This window comes from Psittacula echo (genome assembly GCF_963264785.1).
Source record: "Psittacula echo genome assembly, chromosome: 8".
NCBI lineage: Eukaryota > Metazoa > Chordata > Aves > Psittaciformes > Psittacidae > Psittacula > Psittacula echo.
This window is the reverse complement of record NC_137744.1, coordinates 8,384,704-8,402,924: the sequence shown is the minus strand read 5'-3', so window position 1 is coordinate 8,402,924 and position 18,221 is coordinate 8,384,704. Positions and strand designations below refer to the sequence as shown.

Below are 18,221 nucleotides of genomic sequence, written 5' to 3'. Positions count from 1 at the left end.
ATTCAGAAGTGTTACTTTGTTGAGGAAATTTTGGCATAGAGAATCCAGCACCTGAACCAGCTCATTTCCAATTAGACAGTGATGCATGTCAAGAGGGAAAAATGCAAAACCCACAAGCTTATTGATTCGTCTGTTCAAGAAGAATGCACTCAGGAAGCCCCACCAGGAGGAAAGCAAGCTCAAGAGTCAGTGAGGGTTTCCCACTGAACCAAGCACCACAAAACGCACACGTAGGAAAACTTTGGAATTTTGGGACATTGTGGAATCATTAACTAGCTGGTAAGATGCTCAAATGGCTTCGAGCACAGACTACAGTTTATGCAACCACCACTGTAAAACACCAAACATGTTTTAATTAGGAAAAGAAAAAAAAGAGATAAGCCAGCTTTGGTTTTATCATATGAGGAACAAGCAACATTTCCCACAGAGCCAGCAAGAGCAGTTCATATCCCTCAGCAACTACTGCCCTGGAGTCCAAATATATATTGCTTTCCCTGCCACATGTGAAAGCCAGGAAATAATCATTACAGAATAAAACAAAGCTGATCATTGAGGGTGAAGGATCTTTTCCCTGACACAGATGAGCTAAGGTACCTTCTCCAATTCTCCATTTCAATGTCACACACAATTTAAAAAGTAAATTAATCCCATTTTAATCTGTCCAACAGGAGCATAAAGAGTTTGATGCTCTTAGACCTGGCTACACAGTTAAATGTAATCCCATAATCAATTATCATTTTCAAATTTAATCTAACTCTGATAATGGTTTCCAGTTAATACTTCAGTTATTTTCCTGTGGCACTCAAGTCACAGGCTGCTAACACTGGCTGATGTATCAGCACGTTCACTCAACAGATGCAGAGGTTGTCAATATAATCAAAAGTGTTAGGGAAGAAAAAAACCAAAACCTGTCAATACTTATTTGTTGAATAGTTACAGAGAGTTGCCTCAAAAATTGAAAGCAAAAGTTGATAGAAAATTAAGCATAAACCTCATTGAATGAACTGGTACATACTGGTTTGTATTATCATGTATTAGCAACCATACCAAGAAATAACCAGCCACCAGAATAATCTCCTTTTTGGGGGCATTACCAAGCCAAAACACTGCAATTCTAACATTTAATTTCCATTTTTTTAATGCAATTAAAATGTCTAATTCAACTGGGTTTATATTACAGTAGCTGTTCACATAAATAGTACAGATATGCACTGCTCTTGACAGGTACACAGATACAAAAGCAGCTCTCTTGTACTTAGTTTGCTCTCTGTGTGGTGGGTTTTGTATGAAAAGCATTCTCCATTTCTAAGCATGGTACAATTTTAATTCTTAATGCATTAGTACAACAGTGCATTGGAAAAGTACTGAGCTTCTACAAAAAAGCTTTACAATTTTAAAACAGATTTTTTTTTCTTCTTTATTTAAACAAGCATAGGCAATTCTTATATTTCCACAAGATAAATATCCCAGTTAAGCTAACAGCTCATCCTACAGCGTGTCATAGTGATGGGGAAAGGGCTAACTAACATTAGTGTTATTTACACAGACATGTCCAATATCAACCCAGGATGAAACTTAAAAGTAGGTTCAAGTGTGCAATTAAGTTCACGTTATTCTTTCAGATAGTTGGATTTCTTGCAAAAACTCCTCCTTGACTCACGTACATTTAGCTGGGATGACTTCTCAAAGAACTCCTCATAAGCACAATCTTGAGGACATAACGTTTATTGGACTGGGATGGCAGGGGCTGGGCGGCAGAAAGAACTTAATACTCTTCACAAAGAAAAAAAAAGTATGTTTAAGTGAGTAGATGTCTTTGGACAAGTGAAATTTAACACCCAAACTGACTAAATCTTGAAAACTCTAAAGAAACTTTCCAATTTTAAAAGCTTGAATCCAGAGAAAATGCTTTCATGAGGGAAGATTCACTCCAAGTCATTACTATACATTGAGATACCACTCAAAAAGTGGCCATAAAGGAAGTGACTTCTTTGCCCATCACTATCACACTAGCTGCTTGGCCATAAATCCAGATCTCATTTAGACAACACTCTCTCTGTTACCGGAAGCTAAGACTGCTCTGCGACAAATGGGACAAGTGGAATTCTCTGATAACCAGCGATCAATGCAGTGGACGTGATACTCGTGCGAACAAGGCAGCTTCCGGAGCTTGTTGCCTTCCGTGTACTCGGTAATACACACACTACAGGTTTTCAGAGCATCGCTCTCACCAAAATTCCTCATTGCTAGGTTGTCAATTTGTTCTTTGGTGAGTCCTCTTGGTTGGTCATCATCATCTTCATTTAGCAGGAAAAACTGTGCTAGGCTAAGGAATGGTAGAGAACCACTTTCTTCAAATGTGACCGAACCCCTTGCATTCCGACCTTCCCGCCTGGCACCAGATGTTGAACCACCTTCATTGCCACCTTCATACACCTCCCCTGAGCTAACATCAGTACTTTCATTGCCTGAAGTACCACCACCTCCATTCTGTGGCTCAGAAGCATCCACATTCTGATTTGGAGTTGGGCCATTAGGGTCTGCATCACTATCACTATACATAAAGTAACTCAGCTCTCCAAAGCCTGTCATTATCTGCCTTAGCATAGTCTGAATAGCAACTGATGTAGTCTCACTCAAGCCTGTATTTAAGATCCTACGGATTGGAATCCTAATGGTACTGACGTAAGTTCTCACTCCAGCCCGTTCTGAACGTGAAAACGTGCGCCTAAACCCTCCCCGTTCACTTTCATAGGTGACGGTGTTGTTGGGTGTCTGGGACCTGGACCGAGTTCTGTTGGCTATGCTGTCTCTTTGCCGATACTCTCCTGGACGAACTCTTCTCACCTGAAGATCAAGCACTATGGTAGGAGGCCTCTGCCCATGAGTTGCAGACTCACTGGTACCGTTAGTTTCTGAAGAGCCTGCTGCTTGAGGAACAGGTCTTGTTTCAGGGGTTGAAAACAGAACTGCATTTTCACTTGGCATCTCAGTCCCCACTGTATGCTGCCTTAAAGTCACATGCTGCCTAGTTCTAGAGCTTCCCTCGACTTCATTCACTGAGGAGTGGTCAAGTGTTTGAGATGATGTATTGTGATGAGACCTGCGAGGAGTCTCACTAACTGGATTAATAGGTGACCTACTTCTATCAGTCCTAGCCCGCGTTCTCCGCTGTTCTGGACTCCTACTTCTTGCTCTCCTCTGCCCTCTAGGAGGGGAAGCTTCCTCAGTTGTTAGCTCCTCTGAAGTGCTCCTTTCTGATCCAGGCTGCCTTACAGATGGCGATTCGGACCTTGGAATTTCAGAGTCACTTTGGCTGTTTTCCAAATCCTCCCCACTGGAAGGCTCTACAGATGGCTCATTCTCAGTTTCTGGATTTGTGTTCCCATTATTACGGTTGACATTTATTTCCAAACTGAATCTGAAGTCACCACTATTGGGGTTAGTCCGGCTCACCGCTCTCCAAGACTGGTTTCCTCGTTGCCCACTTCGTGTTGTATTTCCAGTCTGTCGGACTGAATTAAGCCAGTCTATTATAGAATCTCCATTTGAAACATCTTCCGCGGACTCTGCACCTGTGAAAAAGACAGGGAACTACCAACATTAGAGTACTGAGCTAACTTTGGAGCCATCTTTTCCAAGAACGTAATTGCTTAGTTTAACAAGTGACAATTTAGAAGTGCTTAATCCTATCAAGTGCTACTGTGGTTTCACACGCAGCATTACAATTCTTAGCTACCAGAGCTCTTTTAAGGGAGCAGGAGTGGACATTTTTCTAGTAAGTACAGATAGGTTGCAGCCATCACATAGCAAACAAGTCATCAAAATAACACACTATCATTAAATGAATGGAAAGTCACATTTCAGGTGTCTTAACACGTCAATATTCTGTGTTTTCCTTTCCAGACAATCAGATGATCTATCGACCGCTAAATAGACAATTAAAGTTTATCTTGACCCTTCACTTGAAGAATAGCTTTAGAGCAAATCTATCTCACCAAAGAATGAACCCCAGTGGTAAGCTCCAAGCGTCCTCCACCAATCTTTATAGAAGTGGGGTAAAAGCAATGTATCATCTTTGGAAGGGAAGAATGGTGACTAAAAAGAGAAGGATTGCCAACGAGCATCCCAGAAGGGAGCACACAGGAAGACACCCTCTGAAAACAAAAAAGAAAAACTAAAAGAAAACAAAACCAAACCTAAATCAAACTTTACCTTGATACCAGTAACAGATGCGTTATGAGTGAAATCTGTCCCAAACTGACCTCTGCAGCAGGTATCAGACATAACGTTCACTTAGTTTCAAACCAAAGCTCACCTTGCACCTGCCTAGGCTTAATTTGTTCCACTCCTGCACTCAAGTTAAGGTCCGTATGGGGTGCTAAAGTTAACAGTTTTCACAAATACTGTATATACCTCTATTCTCATCACTGTTTTGCTGTGGCGGACCTTCTTTAACTTGGTGTAGCCTTCTCAGCAACTCTTCTTCAGTAATTTCACCTTAGAAAATAAGCAAAATTTTCCAAAAATATTTCCAAATCATATGTATGGCAAGCATTATCAAAAGCTTCTAAAGAAGGTACAAGCCACTGCTTGTCTTTTTGTCTAATTAAATCCTGCCATAATGAGACTGCCAAGCAGGTTGCTAAGGGGAAGTTCAGACACTTCAGCACCACTGTCTCAAGTAAGTTCTGCTGAAGTGGAAAGATCCAACAGTTTCAACCTATTCAAGACAGATACGCTTTCTGGTTCTGTAACCTCTACATCTTATTAGCAATTGGTGTAACCCTATACCAATTAAATGGCTGTCCAGAGTAAAATATTTCAAATAACACCTTCACAAGCATAAAAAAAGTTTAGATTAGTTCAAGCAATGTTTTAAATTAGAACTGGTTTGAATTGGGTATCATCCTATAAAGAGTCAATTTAAAGTATTAAGTCAATTGAAAACTGACATTAAAATGCCCATGCAGAATTTCACACCATACTACTTACCCTACTTACAAACTCTTAACTCACCAGCACAAATCTTTTCCATAGATGCTTATGGGAGATTACTTTTCAATCAAAAATGTCTAAGGGTCCACAACTGGAACAACTCTGGGTGCTCTCACTAAGTTGTGTAAACACTAGGCTTTTGTATCTGATGAACCCACAATCCTGACTACCTCTCCAATAGTCAGGGGACCACTCAAATTTGAATATGCACAGATCAGCAAGAAGCTACTTCCTACCATGGAACATAACTGCAGCACACAAACTAAATGGGTGAAACAGTTTCAGAAGAACAGAAAATGACACAAATCACCTACAAGCAATCCTTGCAAATGTACACACACAAGCATTACCTACCTGGTGTTCCTAGCAAATTGTTGTCTCTCATAAGCCTGTAGTCCTCTTCACTCAGGTTGTTTACAAACTGATAGAAAGCTTCTTCTCGATCTAACCGATCCAGCTGCCTTTGACGTTGTGCTTCCGACTGATCAATATTCCCTTTATCACTGGAATCTGAGCTTTCCATCTTGATGAGTGGAAGAGTACCTAAAAAGGAGAAAACAAACCCTTTATCCAGTGTAGTGAAATACTGGCATGGAATTTCGGCATATTTACTCAGTACTACAGTCTTCATTGTTATCCTTAAACTGGGGGAGAAGTAGGTTATTAATGAAGCTTCAGTTGAGATGCATAACTGCAAGGGATCAAAAGTGAAATCATTATCCAAGCATAAACCTCTTCGTGAAATACAAACAAAATCTATGTCCATCAACAAAGCAGGAAGTATGACACATGGAATATCATCAGCCATAACCCTTAGTCCATCTTTACGTTTACTTAGTTGATTTGGTGTCCGTGACACTGCTTTTTAGCGTACAATATTCCTAATACTGCAATTGCCTCCCAAAGCATGCCTTACAGTGCCATACCAATACAAGGCATAAGCCATCCTTGATCATACCCTCTAAAAGAGCACGGGATTATACATTTATTGCTTCTTCCTACCTGCTACAACAAACACCCTCTTCACCGTCCACGTGAATTTTAACAGAATGAAGGGGTTTATGAAGAATTCAAATACAGAAGATGAAGATGCTACGAAACATCATGTGTCCTATTCATTTCCTCAAAAAAGGAACAGGGTTTGTAAAACCAACTTTATAGTTTTAAGTCAGGAGAAGAATTTGCTTGGGAGTTTCAGCATTTACTGAATTATTAATATTACTAACTAAATTTCCAGGACAAAACTCCACAGCTCATACCAGATATAATTCCTGATATAAAGAGCTGTCTTCGATATGCCATATTTTTAATTATAGTCTTATCCTCCTTGGTTTTCATTTGCATGAGATACCTGACAATGTCTCCAAAAAATTATTGGTGAATGCCATGTCTATATTTGATAAATATTCTAACAAAAGACATGCAAAGCAGGAGACATTCTGGCACTAGTTGCACTATGCAAATATATCAAATGAAGTTAAAATAATAACTAGTTTCCTTAATCACTAGGCCTCGCTATTCACAACATCAAGAATTTTCCTCTACAACTGGTAGAATCTAGTTACTCAGAGAGGTGATTAGCAAGCTAATCCTCTGCATGCTAAAAAGCTCTGCAATAACATTCCCCATCAGAAAACATTCCTTTCATTTAAACCATACTTCATGTGACACAAAAATACTGGAAGAATAAAGCTTTTCTGCTTCTCACTGGAACATTTCCAACACTTCGACATCTGTCTAGTGCAAAAAGCATCTTTTTTGGGTTTGTCAGCACAGCTGTCAAGTCAAGACTGCCCACAGTTTACATTAGTGCTTCTCCACAGAAGAGCAGCACCACACGCTCTCCAGGGGCACTTTATTTCAGCTGCTATTGAGAAAATTAAAGTGCACTGAAAACCTCAGTGTGTAACAGTACATGAATTCCAGAGGATGCGGCATCTCATTATTGCAGACACGTAAATTATAAAATAGTTGCTCCAACCCTCTATGTCTTCAATTCTGACACAGTAGAACTCACTTTTAAGTTAGTCACGCTACAGCATAAGTGACCTGTTGCCACTCAGTAATACAGTTTGCAAGGCTACCGATGTTATTTGGTTCTGTGAATTTCTGCCATTTTACCAATTAGGCTTATTTCTGACCTTTTTATCAGTAAGCAGCAGCAATCTCTAGGGTTGCTACTGTTTCAACTGGAAGCCTATCAGCTTTCTCTGCATTTCTAAATCTCCGGTGCAACCTGAAGATGTCATGACCTGTCTGAAGACTCGCATGTGACGTGCTGTCAAATACACTGATAAATGAACCCTCTTGCAGTGGAAGTTGTGTAATGGTTTCAGCAGGTATGTTCAACTCTGACTGGGCTCAGTGATGAAATCTGCATGCCCTTCAAATTTCTAATGAGAACATAGCTTGGCTTGAAACTCAAACAACTTTTTACAAGCTTTCTGTAACAGAACTATGATTCCCAGTAACTTCATTTAAAGACAGAGTCATTCCAAGAAGACACCAGAAACACAAAGACAGCTGCTTTTAAAGGAAACAGCTGAATAAAGCCGTAAGTAGAATGAGGCTCTCATCCAAACTGAAGCCTTGAAAGATGTACAAAGTTCTCCAGGGATACACATCAAAACTAACCAGCATTCCCTTTTTTAGGACAACAATAAAGAAAAGCTGACAGTAAGATTAAGAAAGTAAGGGAATGTATTAAGATGCTAAGGGATGGAAGCAGCATAAAGTTGTGTAAAATATTTTCCTCTGAATGACTGCCACCTTGGTATTTACTGACTTGAAAGCACATAGAATGTCTTCATAAAGATGGCAGTATTAACATATTTGTAAGCATTAGACTAATTCTAGAACAGCTTTTAAGAAAGAAAACTGCACTATGCATACAAAGCATGCATTTGTTTACTGCTTATACTTTGAAATTTTCCTTTTAACTGCAAATTCCAGTGCTTGCAGGCACCTTAACTATGTAATGCCTACTGGATTCAAACACATTTGCTTATTCCATTTCAGAAAATTAAGGGGCACCATTCCTGGTCATGGAAAATAGGAGTTTCTAAAGAAACTTCAGAACAAGTGAAGTACGTGTGTGTGGGGAAATAAATACCTTCTTTACCCCCAGAGTGATGTACACTTTAACAGGTGATGCTTTAGGAAATGCTCAGAGTAAGTCAGTCTTACTGATTTACAAGTTTGCTCATCTTCTCTCCTCCATCATCTCAGCTCTTCCCCCTGAACCATAAAATCAGCTCTTGGTCAAGACTGAAAAGACGCTATCGCTAAGAAAAAAGCTGCACAAGTAGGATCTTGGATTAAGAATTAAATTTACGTTAGGACTATTTTTACTAGTGACAAATTCGCTGTGTTTTCCTTTTGTAAGCTTCTGTAATAGATTACACTCCCTCACCATACCCCAATTCCATGCTGTTTAGTTTCAATGTCCTAGGAATGCAATGAATCTACATGGGATGTTTACACAATGGAAATACAGAAACACATATATGCATTGGCACCTTCTCCCTAACTTACTACAGCTCATTGTCCACATTGTCCTTTTTAAGCTTCACCCCTCACACCACTGCAGAGCTCTACTCTACCAGACTGAACTTACTAGAATATTTAGACTACTACTGCCTCAGCATGACTCCATAGATCCCATCTGGCTGTAGCACAGGATCTCCATGGTGGCAGTTACTGTATCACCTCCTTCCTATTTCAGGATGGTACAGTACTGCAGAAATAACATGTCCCTCACTCAGGAGTCTGCCCTCAGCTCATGCACTGTAGAAAATTAAGACCGTCTTAAGGAAGCCAACTACAGTAACACAGGGAAACCCAACAAGTATGCAACCTTACAAAAAAGCAACCAATATTTGATTATCTAACAAGCAGGTACGCTTCAACTCTGTTTCTCCTAGGGGTTTAATTCAACTCAATGGAAGGCTTTGCTCTTAGCCAAGTTAAAAGATTCACAATCTCCTTCTTTACTGTCCTTCCTTGTCAGCAGTGAGTTGACAAAGGGTGGGAAGGTCATGTCTATGAGCAGGAAGTCTAGATCTGCTGATTACTGCTGACTTCAGCTGGGATATCAGGTGATGAAAGCCTCTTTATGGAAAAACAGGGGGAATTGCCTAAAGGTTGTACAAAACAAGTGAATCACAACTAGAATAAATAATTTTCTTCTATAAAATAAAAAGGAGAGGGGGGAATATTCTTCACCAGCTGAATATCCAGACACATTAACTACAGTGAATTCTTAACTGGTGTTCCCATCCTTCCACAAGTCAGCAAAGTATCTGCCCTGCAGTTATGCATTAACAATCTCGGAGATTTCAGAGCACAAATGATCAGATGTCTGTCCGCTGCTGCTAGAGACTGCAGGAGCTAAACCAGTAAGCCCACAAAACATACTGTTTGTTACATTCTTTTATTCAAAAGGAAGTAATATTATGCTCATTTGGAGAAGAAAAATTTAAGAGCACTCAATATTCCTTCAATAAAATACTACTCATTCCTTCAATAAAGTACCAGATATTCCTTCAATAAAGTACAATAAGTATGTTATATTTTCCCTTATGCCAAGTCATGTGTAAACTAAATCCAACCCATCAGGAATTTACTACTGCTTAAAACCAACCTAGTGGGACAGCAAGCAGTGGTAACTTATGTTATCCATTTAGCTTCAACAATAACACTGTACCTCCATACTGCAGAATTCTTCCCAGAAAAAGTACTAATGGACCATGAGGCACAGGGATAAATCACTAGCTCTTCCTCCTTCAAAAATGTGTAATATCTCCTGCTGTCAGTTATCTCTATCGAACACCAAGACACTGCTTTAGCCTGCACTCCTGATTTTTTGAATTAAAACAAAAATTACATGTAACATTAAAACTCTTATTAAACTAACTAGGTTACACTTATCAGATGTGTCAAACTCAAAAATCCCTCATTTGCAGGGTTAAATGGAAAAGCAATACCTAGAAATTAGAAACCATTATGAGATTTAGGCGACAAGACTCAAATTCTAACAGGATAAAGGCATTGAATTAAATGGCAGAAACAACTCAAATGCTCATGGGCTAACTTCCTCTAGAACTCCCCATCTAGGTGTTACTGGTATTTCAACGTTACATGAGAATTTGTAGTGTGCTGTATGTTAGAAACGCTTCCTGAATCACCTCCTGTCTCAGCAACATAGTTAATACCTTTGCATAAACAAAAAAGATGAGGGCAACATGAGTGTTTCGTAGATGTGCTCAGCAGAAGGCTAATTTCTCATTTATGATTCACAGCCTCATCATAATTAGGTACTTCAACCGGTAGAGCACCTTGCTTACTTCCAGTCTGCCGAAATTATCAAACCCTTTGACTACAAGAAGTGACTCAGGAGTGGAAGCCAGAAATACTTATTTTCTGGTTTGGGTTGTTGCAGATTAACTATTTTTTCCCCTTCCCTGCTTTCACTGAACATAACTCAAAGACATTTTAGCTCTACAGCAGAAGTACAACACAGCTGTCTGTTTGAAGCACTTTCCATGAACTCTGACTTCAGCAGCCCTAACATACCATCCCATTTGGCAGGACCAGCCTCAGCACTCTCTCCAATTCCATTTCTCAAATAACATCAGAACAGCAGCCAGAACAGGCAGTTCTGTTACTCTGGGTTCTCCATGCTTAAACAGAACCAACTGCATGTGCAGTGTTCATCAGAGCCACCCCACCTCACAACTACTAGGTTATCCTAGAAGAACTACAAGTTGAAAAATAGTTTCCATACCAGTCAGTATCCAGTTCCTCAATACTCAAAACTAGCAGGAAGACATTACAGAAACTACATTTTCATCTTAAATATTTCATCATTCAAGTCTGCAAGCTCAAAAGCAGGAGCAAAACTTGACTGTCAGTGAATCCTGTCATTAAAGGAAAAAGATTCCATAAACCAGTGAAATGAAACAGTGAAGTATTTGCATTATACATGGAGCTTCATTATGTCAAGTTTGGTTTGTTGATTTTTAATTTCTGTACAGGTGCACAAGTTTCCTTTTGTGAGCACAGCAAAGATTTTGACAACACAGGTACAATTTACTCACCTACAACTTCAAAACAGTAACAAGTAACAAACTTTTCTAGTTTTCAAAGCTACATCATGAATTTTGGATATACTCTTCCTGCTGTTCTTGCTTTGTATTGACACTCAGATGAACAGGATCTATACTCTCACTAGACTTCTACTATATTTTAAACACTCAAGAACTCACTATGTCCTCTTTGCCTCAAAAAATATCATGGAATATGTAGCACTTTTGAAAAGCTGGGAGGAAATTGTCTTTTATACAGTGCTCCATGTAAACTGCTATAGAATTTAAATGCCAGCTTAGCAAGGAGTGTTAAACATCAACTCAGCTATTTCACTACCCCAGTATGTTTCAAAGCAAAAACCCTAAAACGAGCTGTTGTTCTGAACATACATTTTAAACAATAGAAAGCAGTTGAATACTTCTGCAGAACAGTTGCAGAAAATTCCACAGAATAAAAAAAGGAAGGAAAACATTTCAAGGGAACCAACTGTTGAGATGAAAAGAAACACTCCTGGATGTACTATGAACTCCTGAGAAGCCAGAAAGTGAAGAAATCGGGAGTACAGAATCCCAGCACTCTCCAACAGTCCTACAGCATCTAAGGCACAGCAGGCAACTTGCTGTATAAATTCCCAACTCAAAAAGATCTAGTTATAAGCCAAAGAAAGCTCATTACAGTTTTCCAATTTTATCTTCTGTATGAAAGGGTAAAGCTTAGCAATCCCAGAACACTGAGCGCATGTGGAATGAAGATGGAGCTCTGAAAATAAATGCACTAAGAACTGCCAAAATGCAGGGCTTCACATTAGCATCTGCACTTACTAAAACAACACTTTTTCATATGCAAGTTGAAAATAAAATTAAGATAGTACTACCTATTGCCTTTAAATTCAGATAATCTGCTTAGAGTGTACACAAGATGCAGCAAGTTTCCAGCATTGGAGTCTCACAAAATGATGCTCTTTTCCACCAGAAGTGAGCTTCCTGCTAGGTCAGCAAGCAGAAGGGCCACTCTGAAGCTCAAAGGAAGTAATGGAGCACGCAAGTAACCAGCGCTGATACTGAAAGTCAGTGGTATAAACAAGATTGATATCAAAGGAAGTTGTACCCACAAAACTATATGATGACCAGCATGTACTGCTCTGATTTCTGAAGAAACAGAACTTCTGGTTAGTGAAAGCACTGAGCCAACCACAACTCACTGAGTTTCAATCTGAAAAGAAATTCCCACTTTTAAATTTACTGCCAAATCTCACCATCTCCACAACACTGCTGCTAATACAGCTACTACTGAAACCAAAAGGCTGATAAAACATTGACAATCATGACAACCACAACCCACACAGGAATTCCAATACATGGATTTTGGTTGTTGAGGTCTAGGGCCCAATAGAGGAGCAGAAAATCAAATTAAGCAAAAATTTATTTGGATTAAAGTATCTGAAGCTTAGAATTCCATTTCTGATGATATACCAAGGCAGGCAAGCTCAAGCATTTTAACATGACTACGTGCACACACATCTTGCATATTGAAATTGAGAGTGCTCCAAGCAAAATGTTTTTAAGTTACTAAATTAAGAGAAAATGTGAGCTGACTTTTCCATATTCATTTACTGTTAGATGGTTTTATGAGCCCATATGACTCTGCAGACCTCCATGAGTAAAAAGCTGAGCTTAAATACTGCACATCAGCAAAAAGTTAATTACACAGGCCTCATTAATGTAAAGCTGAACAGTTTGAAGGAGACACAGGCTTGTGTGCTTCTTATGATCTTAACTGCAGCCAGGAACCCATGCAAAAACTAAACCAAGTCTCTGCAATGCTGCTGGCTATCCCTGCTCACCATCTGAAGCTTCTGACTAACTTCTGAAGCTGCTACACTGTTTAGAAGTATTGCTTGAGATGCACAAGGCCATCATAAAATTATCTTGAAGAAGGAGGCAGTTATGTTTGGGTTTATCCCTTCCAAGGTTCATTTCAGCGAGCTCAAGAGATGGTAAGTACTCAAGGGTGAGATTAAATTACAAAACCTTGAATAAACAGCCGATAATTTGGGTTTGGGGATTTCAAAGTTTTAATATATGGAAACTGAGTTCTCCACAAAAAAAAAAATTAGAACAGTCCAGTAACATGTTAAGCTATATTAAATTGGATTTAAGCGCAATCTTTAGACTCAAGTATATGAAGTTATAACACTATGCTATGGTTATAAAAGAAGTTGCACACCACCTCCACTGCAACTACAAGCATTCTACTAAGATTAAGGAATTTATTTTGCCATATTGCCATAGAGAAGAGAAATAAAGGAACAAGCTAGGCAGATACATCAATATATGGGTGTTTCAAAACCACTTCAAATTAAGAACCACACTCTCAATCCCCCTAAAAATACCAGTGCAAAACGAGCAGAGAAAGGAAAAAGAAAAAGACACGTAATGGAGATTCCCGAACTTGTAACACTGCTTTCCAGTACATTTGGGCATGTCTGTGAATTCAGTAATAGGGAAAATAAATATGATACAGATAACAACCACTACACACTTGAAAAATGCTGGTGTGGTTATTTCAGTGACAACCATTCATGTAGTCAGAATTGCTGATGAAGAGAACACTGCAGTTGTTGAGCTTTAGCGGTCTAACATAACAAGAAACCCTTAATTTTATAACGTATGGTGTTGTTGCTCTTGTTATGAGCAGGCAAGCCATAATTCCAAGCTATAATTCCCTTAATTCCAAACTGGTAAACCTGTGGAGGGAATACAGCCATCTTAACTGCTAGAGTTGACCACTACAACAAAACTAAGCTTCTGACTTCCAATTATGATATTTAAGTGCAGAAGAAACAGCCAACTGTTTAGTTAAAGAAAAAAGTAAAAACAAAAGGCTTGACAAATCACTGCAATTAAAATTCAGGGAAAAACTGGCGACAGAGCTTCTTCAGCATTCTGACAACCATTTTCAAATTGAAACTAACCAGTTCTGCTCATATGAACAGAGAAAATAAACGAGCTGTGTGATGACACTGCTGGGTATAACTGAGTCTGAATTCTAGCTTACAAGCTTCTCTGTATAAAGGCTCTATCTTCCTGAAAACTGGTGGAAGAAAAACCCAACCCTGTATCTTTTGCTGTGACACCTTTTGTCAGGCTCCTACTACACACTAAAATAAAACCACATAACAAACCTTAATAGTAACATTATATATATACTATTATAAACAGCCAGATACTGCTCATCTACTAAAGTAAATCACCGAAAATAATATGTACATCTAGCTGGACCTGACAATGATTTTGAAAACACAGTAAACAGAAACCTTAACTGTCAACAGACAGTATTAAAATGGGAAGGAACAACTTGCACAGGAAACTAAGATGACAGAGCAAAGATGACGTGATTAACTGGAGAGAAACTCATAGGGCAGGAATAGCAAACATCACGGGTTTTAACAGGTTCCAAGTTGATCACGACCCTCACAACACAATATGCTAAGGGTTCCTCTTGCCTGTGTCCCACAAGAAGACTTCCCGTCTCAACTCAGGGGAAGAATAGCCTGAAAACACCACCCTGAAGAGGTACAACTCCTTAAGTAGGCATTAAGTCGTATAGAGAGGCCCAAGACAGTGCCTATAATTCCCCCAAGCACTCCACCCCTTCGAAAAGGGGCTAATTTCAGTTCCTCTTCCAGCCCAACCAGATGCCAAGAGAGTGAGGGGCCCAGCAGCCCTCTCGGAAGGGGAGCGCAAACCTTCCTCCAGCTCCAAACGGAGGAACAGGTTCGCCCCGCTCCGGCGGGAGGCCCTGCCACACACCCTGGGAGAACGGGAAAAAGCGCCCTGGGTGACAAAGCTCGGCACATCCGGGGGAGACGGGGCCGAGGATCCCCGCAGTGCCCCGGGCACACCCGCGCCCAGACCGCCATCACCGCCGCCAGCTCCATCACGGCACCCGCTCCGCCTCTGCCGCGGGGCGGCTTCGGCCTCCCGAGCCCAGCGGAGCCAGGAGCCGCCCTGCCCTGTCCGGGACCCCGCAGCCCGCACGGCGAAGACCCAGAGCAGGGGCAGAGGGGCCCCACAACCCCCGGCTCTTCCCCCCCCGGCTTCGGGGGGGGCGGCAGCCTCCGCCACCTCCCCTGGGCCTGGGCCTCTCCCTCCTCCGGGCCATTTTGAGAGTTCAGCTTGGGCCTCGCTACTCACCGCCCGCCGCCACCGCCCGCCTCCCCAGCGCTCGTTCCACTGCTCTCCCCGCTCCTCAGCGGGCTCAGTCCCAGCTCGCCCCGTTCCGTCCGTCCCCGAACAGCCGCAGCGTCGCCCTCCCTCCCCTCTCAGGCGGCCATTTTCTGCTCCATTGTTACCAAGGAACGGGGGCCCGGAAGCGGCCGCCGGCAAAACGGAAGTGAAGGCACGGGCGCGTTCGCGCAGGCGCCGTCGCCTCCTGCGGGATGGGAGGGGGGGGTGGGGGGAAGGAGGAGGAGCAGTGCGGCCCAACGAGAGGAGCGTGGAGGACCGCGCGGCTAGAGCAGCCCCGGAGGCGCCGCCATTTTGGCGAGGGGCGCAGGCCGAGGGCTGCGGGCGGGTGGTTGATGAGGGCTCCGCAGCTCTCCCGCTGCCTCGAGGTGGTGCGGAGCGTCCCGGCACTCGGCGGGGTCCTCCCGTGGGGCCGTTACAGCGCAACAGCAGTGGGGCCTGCGTTGCCACAGCAGCAGGGCCTGGCAGTATCGGGGCCATTTCATGTCACCTCAGTGTGTGGTGGGCAGAGGGGCCAGTGCCCAGGGCTGGGGTGGACAGCACTTATAAAGAACGAGTTAAAAAGTGGCAATGAGTACTGGTAGCTGTTGGTGGAACACTCTCCTTGCCCTGTAACCATGATGTGGTGATCTTGCTGCTGAAGCGTGTGTTTTGCATTAAAGCCAACTGTCAAGCTGTATAAAGGCTGAGATACTCCTGTTTTCTGTAAGACACTGAATTAACACTGGACTACACGGGTTCTGTAAGGCTGGTTCTTAAGTTAAATTTTCCTGGAGTTCCTCTCGCCACTGAAACTACAAATGGCGTCTGTGATACCTCCAGGGACAGAACATCTCCTTAATGGCATTCCAGCAGAGAAAAGAGGTCAGGAATTGGAAACACACAGTGGGAAGAAAACTGGCTGAAAGTAAATAGAAACAGGAGAGAAAACACCCCACAGTCTCAGGTTTGAACCCAAGGGGGCTTGTGCCGTACTGGGTATCAGTGCTAGTTTAAGGAGAGGGAAATGTTGGGGCTCTCCAGGCTTGTCCCCCACAGAGAATGGAAAGGCTTCCCACAGAGTTCTGAGAGATCCCATTTTAAAGCCTGAAAAGTTTATTTTGCAAGGAAAATGGAGGCCATTCCCTCTTGTCTCATACCGGGATACCTGGGAGAAGAGACCGACGACACCCACCACACTACAACCTCCTTTAGGCAGTTGTAGAGAGCAATAAGGTCTCCCTTGAGCCTCCTTTTCTCCAGCTGAACACCCCAGTTCCCTCAGCCCCTCCTTGTAAGACTTGTTCTCCAGACCCTTCACCAGCTTCACTGGTCTTTGGACATGCTCCAGCTCCTCAAACATAGAATCACAGAATAGTTACGGTTGGAAAGGACCTTAAGATCATCCAGTTCCAACCCCCTGCCATGGGCACTAAACCAGGTCACCCAAGGCTCTGTCCAACCTGGCCTTGAACACTGCCAGGGATGGAGCATTCACAACTTCCTTGGGCAACCCATTCCAGCACCTCAGTCTTACCATCTAAACCTGCATTTCTAATGTAAATCTCTTGGAGGACCCTAAGCTGTGTTTGGTGAAAGATGCAGTAGAATTAATCACCTCATTGCCAGCAAAACATGTTCTGGAGGGTGCTGGTGAGAGGAGGATGGCAGCTAAACACAATAGGAAATGTGTAGGAATTTAGCACCCACAGAGGTGCTATTTGTGCCTTTTAAAACTCACAATTCCTCGTATACAGAAACAGGAAGATGATCTGGTGACCTCCTGTTTCGTTCTGTCAGCTGAAGCATGGTTTTAAGGTAGGAGTATGAGCTGTGTCTGAAGCCGTGTGGATTCTCTGAGCAGGTTCTTGTGCCCTGGCTGGATTTGATTCTGGTCACAGCCGTGTCATTGTTCCAGTGCTGTGTCTCTGCCGGGCAGCAGCAGCACAAAAGCTGCGTATGAGATGTGCAGGCAGCATCCCTGCCTGCTGGCTGCAGCACTGCTCAGCAGGTAGTAGAGGATCCATTTTTGTCTTATTTTTAAAACAGATGTCTCCGTGATAACACAGCTCTCCTGCTCAGAGTTAGAAACAGCTTTAAAGGTTTCCAAGTGACGTAGGAACGTTATTTGCAATTAGTTATGGCTGATTTTCACCTGTCCTTAACAGCAGCTCCATCTCACTTGGTCCAGGTAGAAACAATAAATAGTTTTGAGAGCTTCAGAACCATTTCACATCAACAGTCATACGTTGGGGTTTGAAAGCTCCAGAATGAACCAGGAAACAAATACAAAAGTGGTGTAAAAATGAGGTAGAAGAACATGTAGGAAACCCACGTGTCTTGAGTGATTGAACGAGCTCCATTTTGGTTTCTTCTACTGACTTAAAGGTGAGATCCTTATGCTGTGCCTAGCGCTTGCACTATGTGTGCTGCATTCCAGTGCCACGGCACAGTCGGGCACGTTCACTCTGCATCCCGTGGGTCAGGCTGAGGGCAGAGCTGCAGTGAAAGGTGCGTGTCCAGGAGCACAGTGTCAGCTGAAGACACAACGTGTCTTTGTTCTTCAAGGCAGCCCAAAACTTCAGGCTATGAAAGAATAAACAAGTTAAAGCAGAGAGTGCAGCAATTTATACAACCCTAGCATTAATGCTTGACTTTGTAGTGATGGAGTGCTTTGTTACTGTACCTGATTCTGTGTTCAGGCTGGAACTGTCCAGAATCAACCTAAGGCAAGTATTTCCCCCTTTGGTCAAAAAGATTTTTAAACATACCCTCATTTAACGCTACCATAATAAAACATAGGAAGAAACTCTTGCAATGTCGTAGAGTCACATTTGTTTATTCCGAGTGGGTCAGTCTGTTCTAACATACTTCTGTCCAGAGTGTGTTGGTAGAACAGGATGAACATCT

The 18,221-nt window shown here is 42.1% G+C and overlaps 1 protein-coding gene across 2 annotated transcripts; it reads right to left on the bottom strand.

Moving 5' to 3' along the window:
- Positions 1-331: 331 nt before the first annotated feature.
- On the bottom strand, positions 332-15,442 carry RLIM (ring finger protein, LIM domain interacting). 2 transcript variants are annotated; one of them, XM_080624798.1, is made up of 4 exons: positions 15,282-15,442; positions 5,353-5,541; positions 4,417-4,500; positions 332-3,575 (listed from the first exon to the last, which is right to left on the bottom strand). In XM_080624798.1, exons 2-4 carry the CDS (start codon positions 5,519-5,521, stop codon positions 2,041-2,043), a joined length of 1,788 nt encoding a protein of 595 aa, XP_080480924.1. In that variant the 5' UTR covers positions 5,522-5,541; positions 15,282-15,442; the 3' UTR covers positions 332-2,040. The 2 variants fall into 2 exon arrangements, with proteins under 2 accessions (XP_080480924.1, XP_080480925.1); XM_080624799.1 differs by lacking the exon at positions 4,417-4,500.
- Between the last annotated feature and the right edge of the window lie 2,779 nt (positions 15,443-18,221).